Here is an 11,649-nt window from a genome sequence, read left to right as displayed (position 1 = left end):
GCCGGGGAGCCGCGGACCCTCCCTGGGCCGCCATTGCTGGGCCTGCCGGGCTCTTCTGCGCGGCGCGCTCACCTCCCCTCGCTGGCCTGAGGGCGGCTGGCCTGCCAAGCATCCCCCTGCTAAGCCCTCGTCTCACGGCCAGGCAAGTCCCCGTCAGCCCAGCTGCCCTTGTCAGCCTCGGGAGTGACCCGAGCACGGGAGAACCACTCCATAGCCCAGTCCTGGAGGCTTCGTCGGCCCCATCGTGAGCCGCCTGCTTCCCGAGTGCTTGGAGAAACAAGTAGTACTGATCGTGCCCGCCCCGCGCAGGGGCCCAGCTCAAGCTGCCCCCGACCCCACCCAAACCTGTTCTTCTGCTTCGTCCCCCTCAGAGCGCACGGTCCCCAAACTGTGCACCCACCGGTGGTCCCAGCGCAGCGGGAGACGTGGACATGAGGTTGGCAGGTGGGTGGCTTCCACAGCGCACGGGAAGGAGGCCCAGGTGTCCCAGCTTTGTGTCAAGAGGGGCCCGGGCAAGCCGCTGGCTTTGCACACTCACTCACTCTGTGACCTTGAGCAAATCCTTTCACCCCTGGGCACTTCAGCTTCCCATATCGTGAGATGAGGATGAGGGTGGCCAAGCCCAACCAGCTTAGAGCCGGTGGACTGCTTCTTGGCGAATGAGGTATGACAGAGGCCCCGGGAGGCCTGGCAGCTGGGGAGGTGTGGAAAGGCAGGGGCTGGATGCTAGCTGAGGGCAGCTCGGGTGTCGCTGTTGCCTTCTGGAGGGACAGGTGGAGGGCTGAGGTGGAAAGCGGGACCCAGACTTGGAGTGCAGACCTGCTAGGGGAGCAGCTTGACCCATATCCGGGTCCGAGTGGCACTGGGACGTGAGAAACCCTGGGGGTGTAGGTGCTATAGAGGCCAGGGCTGGAGGGAGAAAACAATGAGTCATTGCTCCATGGTGTTGTATGCCAGCCTAGGTGGATGCAGTCACCAGAAAAGGGCACCATAACGAGCCTGCTTCTGTCCAGCTCTTAGGCAGGGAGTAGATCATCAAGCCATGCTCTGTCCAGAGACATCAGGTGGGGACAGCGTGCTATCCTGGAGGCCAGTAGTGAAAGACTTATTAGGAGAAGGGCGTGGGCTGCCCACTGAGAGGTCAAGCAGGATGAGAGCCCACAGGTGACCAGAATGTGACACCACGAAGATCAGAGCTGGCCTTGGCCCCAAGCTGTTTGTTCGGAGTGACGGGGGCAACACTGGGTTGGAACAGGTTGGGGCGAGGGTGGGAGGTGAGGCGGCGGCACGGGCAAGTGTAGAAGACTTCGGAAGAGCCTGAGTGCAGAAGAAGTTGAAGAGAGAGTGGGATGTGGCCTGGGAGGAGTGCTTCCCAGCTCTGCCTGCTTAAGACGGCAATTTGACAACTCAGGAGACAGAGCAGGATGGAGAGCAGGGTCTGCACTGCTGGAAACCAGGGAGGGAGGGGAGTGCAGGCCCCGGATGGTGGCAGGTGAGGGACTGGGCTCCCCATCCTCACCTGAGGGAAGGGGAGTGGGTGGTAGCTGGGACACAGATAATGCTGCCAGGCCCAGGGCCCAGGAGGTGGTGGTGCCCCGGTGGAGGATGCGGCTCCTTTCCGGGCCAGCAGTCCCGAAAGGCCCTTCCCAGCAGCCAGTGAAAAGAGAATGGACAGGCAACCCTGAGGCTTGGACTCCGCTTCTGCCTCCCACCTGCCGGGCAGGTGGGGTCTCCCTGCTGGAGCCCGGTGGATGGCACGAGGCCCCCACATGCCCATCCCCTGGCTCCTGCTTCCCAAGAGGAAGGGCAGAGCCAGTCCGAGAGGCAGGGGTCCCTTTTGGGTTCCCTGGTGGCTGAGGCCAGCCTGCCCGCGTCTGTCCCGTCCCAGGGCCCCTCCGCATCGTGGTCCTCGTCGTTGCCGTGGGTCTCACCTGGATCGTCATCAGCATCCTCCTGGGTGGGCCTGGTGGTGGCTTTCCTCGAATCCAGCATCTCTTCACCAGTGAGTGTGAGCCCTCGGGGGTCCCCGGGTGCGGGTCCCTTCCCTGGCAGGCTGTACTCCACCTATCTCCTGGCACCGAGTGCCACCTTCCCCCTGCCAAGCAGGTGGGACACCTTAACAAGCAACACCTCGAGTTCCAGTCCCATGCTGAGGGGATGTCAGTGGGGTCCTGCAAGGCACCCCACAGGCTCTCCACAGGACGTTCATGTGAGGAGGTGCCTCTTCACCCAGTGACTGGGGCCAGGTTCCCAAAGTACTCTATGGCTCTAATCTCCTCCTTTCCGGGAGAAGAAAGGGATATTCAGTTTCACTTCTGAGTCACTTAGACTTGCAGTGAGGCCTGGCCTCGAGGCCACCACGCTAACAAAAACTACTCTTGTCCCACAGGCCCAGAGAGCTCTGTGACTGCAGGTGAGGATCTGTCCCCAACCCACTCCTCCCTTGCGTGGTCCTCAGGTTGGCAGTTCTTTCCCCATCTTCCCCAGCACAGCGGCCACTCCCAGCTCTCCGCCACCACGGCTATCACAATGCAGAATACAATGCAGAATACGGGGAGGGGGTGGGGGCAGCAGGAGGCTGAAGATTGCCAGTGCAGAAGGAAGGATTGGGAGGGGAGGGCACTAACCCCTTCCCCAGCTAGTAGGAACTCACCTCTTTAACAAATCCTTGCCTGGCCACACCCTTGCTTGCCTTCCTACTAGAGGGTATTTTCTGTCTCTGTCTCTGTCTCTCTTTCTCTCTCTCTCTCATTCTGGGAGTCTGGGAATGGAATCCAGGCCTTGGCACTGAGCTACACCCACAGCCTTATTTGTTTGTTTGTTTGTTTCTATGTAGCCCAGGCTGGCTTGAAAGTCACAGCAATTCTCCTACCTCAGCCTCCCGAGTCCTGGGATTATAGGCATGTACCGCCATGCCCAGCTTTATTCTTTATTTTGAGACATGGTCTTTCTAAGCTGGACTCAAACTTTTTGTTTTGTTTGGTTTTGGTTTTGGTTTTGGTTTTTTTCCGGTACCGGGAATCGAACTCACGACCTTGCACTTGCCAGGCAGGTGCTGTGCCACTGAGCTAAATCTCCAGCCCCTGGACTCAAACTTGCAGACCTCCTACCTCAGTTTCCCAAGCCCCTGTACCCAATTGTTTTGTTTTCTTTTTTCAGACAGGGTCTTGTTCTGTCGTCCAGGCTGGCTTGGGATTCGCTGTTGTAGCCCAGGCTGCCCTTAACCTCAGGATCTTCCAGCCTCGGCCTCCTGAGTGCTGGGATTACAGGGGTGTACCACCATGCCCGGCTACTGTGCATATTTCTACCAACTCTCTCTTAAAGGCAATGCAGGCCCTTTCTGCCGTGCACCTGAAGACACTATAGCCTCTGCCCATTACCCAGCCCAAAGCCATAGCCATGGAGAAGCACCCTCCTTCCTGACACCAAAACGGATGTCAGTGTCCTGGGGCTGTTGTAACAAAGACCCAGCGTATGTGTGGCAGAACAGCATGTTCCCTTTTGCACAGTTCTGGAGGGCAGAAGTGTGAGGTGGAGGGGTCGGCAGGGGGTGCTCTGTCCGTCTAAAGCTCCAGGGGAATGGGCTTTGGTCTGATGCAGGTCCTGGAAGCCTGCCTCAGTGCGCTGAGGCTTATGACTGCATCGCACTGATCTCCACCTCCCTGTCACACGGCCACCTCCTTCTTTGTCACTTCTGCCTTTACAGGGCCTCAGCCTGCTGCAGTATGACCTCGTCTCTACTAATCCATTTGCAGAGACCCTGTTTCCAAACAAGGCCATATTCTGAGGTGCTGGGAGTTAGGGTTCCAGTGTATCTTCTTGTGTTGTTCTTGGTGTTTTGAGGCAGAGTCTCCCTATGTAACCCAGGCTGGCCTCAAACTCCCAACCATCTTCCTGCGTCGGGCTGCCGAGTGCTGGGATTAGAGGTGTGCGCACCATGCCTCACTTCCATCATACCTTTTGTGGAGATGCAGTTCAAAGCACAGCAGAGTCCATCCTCCAACTGTCACCCTCACTGCGGGGACTTGGGGACCTGGGAGCCTCTGTATCTTTGGGCTCCAAGCCTGGTTTCCTCTGCCCATTTTGTTCTTGGCTGTCCACGGGCTGTGGCCAGCCCTTGGCCCTCTGGATCGTTGTCACCTGGTTAGCAAAACAGCGTCCATTGAACTGTTCCTTGCCTTGCCCAGAGCCACACTCTCCCGCACTGGCTCCCTGCCCTGTGGGTGCCTGTCCCTGCCCTCTCCCATGGAGCTCAAGTGACTCTGGAGCCAGGTCACTGGGTCATGCCTTTGTCCTTGCTCAGAACCACGCGCCAGAAAGTACAAGTGCGGCCTGCCCCAGCCATGTCCTGAGGAGCACCTTGCCTTCCGCGTGGTCAGTGGCGCTGCCAACGTCATCGGGCCCAAGATCTGCCTGGAGGACAGGATGTGAGCTCGGGGCCCACAGGGCAAGAGGCGGGGCGGGGTTCTGAGTAGGAGAGAGCCCATGTGACTATGGTGGCCTCTGTCCTCCGCCAGGCTCATGAGTAGTGTGAAGGACAACGTGGGCCGTGGACTGAACATTGCCCTGGTGAACGGTGAGTCCCCGCACCATGCCGCCCCTCCTTCCTCATCCCCACGCAGCTGCTGCGTTTGCCAGACGCCCCTCCAGGAGCTCCCAGGGCTATTGGAAGGGCCCAGTGGAGGCAACCTGTGGACAAAGCAGGCAGCCACATGCAGGCCCCACATGAACATCGGCTCTGCGGCTTTGGGCGGGCTATGGCTGTCTGAACAAAAATGGGGAAGGGGCTGTTTGCAAATCTCTGGAAGCTGATCGCAGTGGTACACACCTGTTACCCTAGCACTCAGGAGGCTGAGGCAGGAGGATTGCCATGAGTTCGAGGTCAGCCTGGGCTACGTAGTGAGTCCAAGGCCAGTGTGGACTGCACAGTGCTACCCTGTCTCACAAAGCCAAAAATAAAACAGTAAAAGAAGCTTTTGGAAGAGTTGCAGCCAGCTGCTACCTGTGCTCCTGATTGGGTGGTGTGAATGGCACCTTGGTCACCAAAAGGTCCCCCTTCTTCCTCTTGATGCAGGGGTGAGCGGCGAGCTCATCGAGGCCCGGGCCTTTGACATGTGGGCTGGAGGTGAGTATAGCCGGCACCTTCCACCCTCTGTGGCCTGGGCTTGGGATGTGGGAGGAGTCACCAGCCAGGACACAGGCCATGCTTTTTGCCACTTTGTCCCTTGCTAGGGCTTTTCCTCGATGGGGGTGAGGGCGTGTGGGGGAGGGCCACACTGGTGGCCTAAAGCCCCATGTTCTGTGTGCCACACACATCCCCAGACGTCAACGACCTGCTGAAGTTCATCCGGCCACTGCATGAAGGTACCCTGGTGTTTGTGGCATCCTATGATGACCCAGCTACCAAGTAAGTGAGTGCCCAGGGGAGCCTAAGCCTTGCCCCTGCAGCAGCAGCAGCCCGGGCTCACCTGTCTTCTGGCTGTGTGGCAGGATGAATGAGGAGACCAGGAAGCTGTTCGGTGAACTGGGTAGCAAGAACGCCAAGGAGCTGGCCTTCCGTGACAGCTGGGTGTTCGTGGGGGCCAAGGGTGTGCAGAACAAGAGTCCCTTCGAGCAGGTACAGCAGCACCCCTGCCCATGCCTCCCAGCTGCCCCTTTTGTCCACAGTAGCGTTTAGCTTCTCTAATGTGTTTGACCCTAGAGGGTCTTTCGTTTTCTTTGTTTGTTTGTTTTGTTGGGGTTTTTTTTGTTTGTTTTTTTGAGTCAGGGTCTCACTGTGCAGTCGAGGCTGGCCTTGAACTCACGTGGTTCTCCTGTCTCAGCCTCCCAAAGGCTGGGATGACAGGCCTTTGCCACCAGACTCAGCTTCTAAAGGGTCTTGAAGTGGCAAAGTTTGCGCACTGGTAAAGTCACAACCAAGAAACTGTCCTCCCCAGTGTCTCCAAGACGCTCAAGCCCACCTGAGTCCTCTGAAGCCCTGGGGTCCTTGTTCTCACTGTGCTGTGCCCTCTGCCCTCCGGGGTCGTGCATGTCAGGCCCTGTGCTTGGGCTAAGGAGCAGGGGAGCCCCAGGGACCAGCCTCATTTTGGGGGGGCTCTTGACCCAGGCCAAGCCACAGTGCTCCCAAATCCTGCTGCCCACTCTGCATGAACACATTTCTAGAAGACTGTGGCTGATAGAAAAAGCAGCTTGAAGAGCTGGGCAAGGTGGTGCGTGCCTGTCATCCCAGCACTCGAGAGGCTGAGGCAGAAGGATTGCCATGAGTCAGAGGCCAGCCTGGGCTATGAGACCCTGTCTCAAAAAGCCAAAAAAAAAGGCAGGCAGGCAGGCGTGAGCTGCGCTGCCTCAGGCCTTATTCTGCAGGCGCCTGTTCCCCCAGTAGCGGGAACCATCCTCCCTCCCCCTGCACTGTTCCCTCCCTGGTGGTGCCAGCCCAGGAGCCTGCACACAGGCTGTCCCTGTCCCTGTCCCATCCCCACAGCACATGAAGAACAGCAAGCACACCAACAAGTACGAGGGCTGGCCTGAGGCCCTGGAGATGGAGGGCTGCATCCCGCGGCGCAGTGCGGCCAGCTAGCGCGGGAGCCTGGCCCAGCCGGGGCTCTGGCGCAACCACACGCCTTCCAGGTGCACTTGGCATGGGAGCCCAGGTACCTCTGTCCTCCCGAAGCTGTCCTCGAGGCCTGTCCCTCCCAACCTTCCCCCTCCACGTGAGGGCCCAGCTGCAAGGGCCCTGGGTGCCTGCCCCTGTCACTAGGGCAGCCGCCTGGTAGGTGGTGGCCTCTCACAGGACAGTGCCATCCAGGGCAGCATCCCCGCCCCACCTGCAGCAGAAGGGGCCCTGGAGCAGTCTCTGGCATAGTAGATGGCAACGGCGTACAGCATAGGGGGTTGCCCACCAGGTGGCCTCTTAAAGAACCTGTGGTCCACAGCAAAGTCAGGAAGCTGAGCAGACAGCCTGTGTCCCCAAGCCTTGTACCCATACCCCACAGTAATGGGGACCAGTGCTGACCAAAACTGGCCCCAGATGGCACCACTCAAAGCCGGGACTGGGACGTGTGTGACCTGCAAAGACTGGGACAGGAAGTAAAACTGTGGGTACAGCCGGGTGTGATGGCGCTGGTCTGTCAGCCCAGCACTGGGGAGGCTGAGGCAGGAGGATTCCCTCAAGTTCAAGGCCAGCCTGGACTACATAGTGAGACCCTGTCTCAAAAGACCATAAATAAATAAATAAACAAAACAGAGGGTGCAGAAATATCTGGGTGTAGATGGAGGAGAGAAGGTGGTTTCCCAAATGGGAGCAATCAGGGCACTGCGGGCATCCCAGAGGTGACAGTGGCAGTGCTGATGGCCTTAGGAGTCCTGCTGTGGAACAGCAGAAGTGTTCCCAGCCCTGGAAAAGTAAACCTCAAGAAACAAAAGTAAAGCCGGGCGTTGTGGCACACACCTGTCATCCCAGCACTCGGGAGGCTGGGGCAGGAGGATCACCATGAGTTCCAAGGGCAGCCTGGACTACATAGCAAGACTTTGTCTCAAAAAACAAAGATGAATGTATTCTGGGGGCAAGCACGTGTCAAGGTAGACGCCCACTAGGGAGTGAGTGGCTCAGATGCCAGGACTGCCAAGATCAGGCCGGAGGGGCTGGGGGGCAGCTCAGTGGGACGTGCTTGCCTGGCATGTGTGAGGCTGTAGCTTACCCAGTACCGCCCCCACAAAAGAGGAAAAGAAAATGAAGCCCAGGAAGTGAGGAGGGCTCAGCCCTGAGCTGGTGCCTTCCAGAGACTTGCTCTTTTCCAAGCCAGTTTATGGTCATAGCAAAACTGAGCAAGAACAAAGCTCCTAGTTTCGGGTTGTAGGCTCTGAGTTCTGACTAAATGGTGTAGTGACGTCCATCCACTATTGAAGTATCCAGTGCATCCACATTCATAAATCTCCCTATTTAGAATCCCTCATCTCTGGACTGGAGAGAACAACATAATCAACTCCCTCGCACCCTTTACCTGGCTTGCTGGCTGATGTGCGGCCAGTGTCCTCTGAGCTGCACACACCACTCCCCCACCCGTGTTGAAGTGAATTGGCTTTGTTCTCCATCAGTACCAGTTACACACAAGTTGCCTCCACAGCTCACACAACCCCAGCTGTCAGGCCATTGTCCCTGTTGCACAGAAGTTGACCCTGGGGAGCTTCAGAGTTGCCACGGAGCTGGGGTGTGAGAAGCTGGGTGAGGAGGGTTCCACCTTGTTCAGCGCAGGACTGCCAGGAAGCAGAGGTGCCCTGCAGGCAACCACTCTTCCAACTAGGCCCGCCCTTCCTAACAGCGTAGGAGCCAGGTGACCCAGTCTTTACCTTTGGAAGGCTCCCTGTGAGTGCACAGGCTTGGGACACCTAGGTAGAAACCGGAGCACACAGGTTGGCAGCTTGGTGCCAGGTGAACTGGACCTCACCAGGCTGCAGTACAAGGCCCCGCTGGACAGCCCAAACAATTGCTGTGAGTGTCCAGCCTTCCTCCACTGGCACATGTGGCCAGCGAACGTCCCCGGGTGCCTGCGTTGGGCTAGCCATTGTGCTGTACACTAGGGAGGTATGAGAGAGCGATGGTGCTAGCCCTGCCCTACTGGGGGTCGCCAGTGTCGTACAAAACAGGCAGGCAGCTTCATCCCCCGCTTGTCCCAGCCTGTCTTGGGTCACTGAGCACTTAGCACGCCTTGAGGTACAAGTGCCAGAACCCAAAGGGAAATGGGCATAAGAAAAGGAGGCCATGGCCGGGCGTTTTGCTGCACGTCTGTTGTCCCAGCACTCTGAAGGCTGAGGCAGGAGGATCACTGATGGTTTGGGCCACATGGCTTATGTGGAGTTCAAGGCCAGCCTGGACTACATAGCAAGACCCTGTCTCAAAATCCAACAACTACCAAAAAAAGGGAGTGGGCTTTACTGTTCCTGTAACAGACCCCAAGGCCAAGGGTGGTTCTAGCTCCATAATGTTGTAGGACATGGGTTCTCACCATTCTGTGGCTCTGCTTTCCTGCTCTTGCTGTGGTTTCCCAGTATGCTGTCTGCCCCTAGGAGTGGGGGGTCCATGGTGGAAGTCCCACTGTAGCGGCTCCCGCAGAAACGTGCTCCTGCCTCCCCAGAGTTCAGTACAGTCCCAGGGGACCAACTTGCCTTCGGGGCCATATGGCTCTGTCCATCCCTTTCTCAATGCCAGAGGTCACCTAGCTGCTGCTGCCCCTTGCTCCACCTGTTTTCACAGACCACGTGACTTCTTGGGAGTGAGATATCCTTGCCTGATCTGTAGATCTGTTCCTTGTTCTCCAGAGGGTACATTACTAATCCCCTAAGTCGACTACAAACACTCCCTTGCCTTTTCCTGCTGACAAAGCCACCAGAATTACCAGGTGTGGTGGTGCACGCCTGTCAGGACCATCATGAAGTTCGAGGCCAGCCTGGGCTACATATATAGTGAGTTCAAGGTCAGCTTGAACTACATAGTGAGACCCTATCTCAAAAAGCTTTTAAAAGATTTCTGGGAAGATGGCAGTGTGGTGAACAGCAGAGAAACAGCCTCTCTGACATGTGGTGTCCAGACACTGGAATATAGCAATGTGAAGGAGAGAAGGATCTGAAGTAAGAAATGAAACCCACAGGGAGAGCAGAGAGAGAGATGACAAGCAGTGCTTTCGCCCTGAGCCCTGACTCGCTGCGTGGGAGGGGCAGCTAGACCCTGCAGATGCATGGTGACTGGTGGCGACCTCAGAGGCCTCCACAGAGGAATGCACCAGTGGAATGGAGTGGTGGACACTGAGGACTGCAGTGGCTGCTGAGTTATTCAGGTTCAGACAGCACCTAGGAGGGGGTGATTGGCCGGTGGCCATCTTGGAAAGCTCAGCAGCTGTGGGCTGGCTCCATCTAGTGGCTCCCAGTGTCAAGGGAAGGCAGAACCCAGTTCAAATCAGCGGAGGTAAGGAGCCCAGTTCAAGCCCGCAGGGAGCAGAGTTCAAGCTGATAGGAGGCACATGGAGGGTTGCAGGCTGAATAGATCGGGTTCCAGCCTCACAACCAGAAACCAACCCGAACTTTAGTGGAACTAAAGGAGCAGGATTGCTGGGATTGTACACTCCCCTGTCATAAATCTACAGCTGGCTTGCTGGAATTAATCAACATGGGTCTGGGCTCTGTCTGCCACTCTCTATCATTGATGGCAGAGACACACACTAAAGTGGACCTTTTTCTTTTCTTGTTTTTCTCCTTTTCTCCCCACCTTTTCTTTTTTTTTTTTTTTTTGTCTTTGTTTTTGTCTTCTTTTTTCTTTATTGTTCTTGTTTTTATATGAATGTGAATATTGTTTCTAGTTTTCTTGTTGTTGCTGCTGCTATTCTCTTCTGTTCTTCTTATTTCTTCCTTCTCTTTCCCTCCTGTTTTCGTCACCACTTTGCCAAAGTTTGCATGATCTTCTTTTGTCCTTCAGCCTTGCTTCTAAATTCTTCCTCTTCTATTTCTCTATTTTCCCCCAATCCCTTTTGAATTTTTCCTCTTGGCAGTGACAGAAACACTGAAATGACACTTAGGATTTGGAGGCAGATGTATTTTACATTGATGGGTACTGATCAGGATCATTCCTAAAATAACAGGCCCTGATCTCTAGTGGTCTAGGGCTTATATGGGATAAGCAAGCAGGAAGTACAGAGGCAGAACGGCTTGTCAATTGGGGATTGGTTTATACAATGTGCATCATAGTGACCAGCTGTTTCTAAAGAGACAGGAGCAACCAGAACTGTAACCCGAACTATTACCTGGGCAACTGACCAACTGAAGTATACTGGCTGGGCGGGGAGGGGGGGGCGGGACGGGGCATCTTCCACTATATTTTCCCTTTCTTCTAGTTTTCCAGGAAGATCTTTGCTGGGTATGTTACATGTGATCTTCTGAGACAAGGCCCAACTAGAAGCAATAACATTGGGGCTATAAGCAGCCTGAAAAGCACAAAAATCAAGAGGAGTAATGTATTGAGGTATGGAGCAATCCTATGAACAGTGTACTCAGGCTTCAGCTGTGTGTGATCTGGTCAGCATCCAGAGTGACCAGAGCAGGGCTTTGAGTGCCTTGTCTCTTCAGAGTGAGCTCTGGAGGAGCTATCCATGTAAACTCTCCAGCAGATGTAAGGCTGGATGTCTGAAACTTACAGAGATAGTTAATATGCATCTGGGTTATATGTGTGTGGAGTGTCTACAGGTATAGCTGGTCTTTTAATTAAACTTTATGGAGCTGGTTACAAGCTGTTCCTATAGGGTTATGTTTTATTTTTTAACTTTTTAGAGGTTTGTGGCCTATAGACTGCATGTAATTTTTATTTAGTTATCTCTGCTATAAATGCAGGCCTGTTGTCACTGCCAGTGATCAAGGGTTAGCCACATCTAGGGATGATTTTTTAAGAGAAGGACTCTGCAAACTTTTATTGCCCTTTTCAGTGTGGATAGGCATGTTTTGGGCCAGCCTGAGTAGGTGTATTTAAGCACCAATAGATATCTGTTAATTCTTATAAGGCTTTACTTTAGTGAAATCTATCTGTATGTTGGGTGGAGGTTGGGTTGGTGATACAGATGCTGAAGCCTGAACTGGCTACAGGGACATGGGTGCCAGCACTGTGGCTTG

General features: G+C 55.4%; 1 protein-coding gene across 3 annotated transcripts; it reads left to right on the top strand.

Moving 5' to 3' along the window:
* Fam3a (family with sequence similarity 3, member A) lies at positions 1-11,272 on the top strand. 3 transcript variants are annotated; one of them, XR_001232481.1, is made up of 10 exons: positions 1-444; positions 1,889-2,002; positions 2,390-2,413; positions 4,304-4,427; positions 4,518-4,576; positions 5,075-5,125; positions 5,323-5,407; positions 5,491-5,617; positions 6,482-6,650; positions 10,881-10,966. XR_001232481.1 is itself a non-coding variant. In XM_005414207.2 (10 exons), exons 2-10 carry the CDS (start codon positions 432-434, stop codon positions 11,025-11,027), a joined length of 744 nt encoding a protein of 247 aa, XP_005414264.1. In that variant the 5' UTR covers positions 1-142; positions 372-431; the 3' UTR covers positions 11,028-11,272. The 3 variants fall into 3 exon arrangements, 2 of the variants coding, with proteins under 2 accessions (XP_005414264.1, XP_013365170.1); XM_005414207.2 differs by lacking the exon at positions 6,482-6,650 and having other exon boundaries at positions 1-142; positions 372-444; positions 10,881-11,272; XM_013509716.1 differs by lacking the exon at positions 10,881-10,966 and having other exon boundaries at positions 6,482-7,200.
* Positions 11,273-11,649: the final 377 nt, after the last annotated feature.

Source organism: Chinchilla lanigera, unplaced genomic scaffold, assembly GCF_000276665.1.
Source record: "Chinchilla lanigera isolate Chin_1 unplaced genomic scaffold, ChiLan1.0 scaffold00179, whole genome shotgun sequence".
NCBI lineage: Eukaryota > Metazoa > Chordata > Mammalia > Rodentia > Chinchillidae > Chinchilla > Chinchilla lanigera.
Note: the sequence above shows the minus strand (reverse complement) of the source record. Positions and strands in the feature narration are given on the sequence as shown.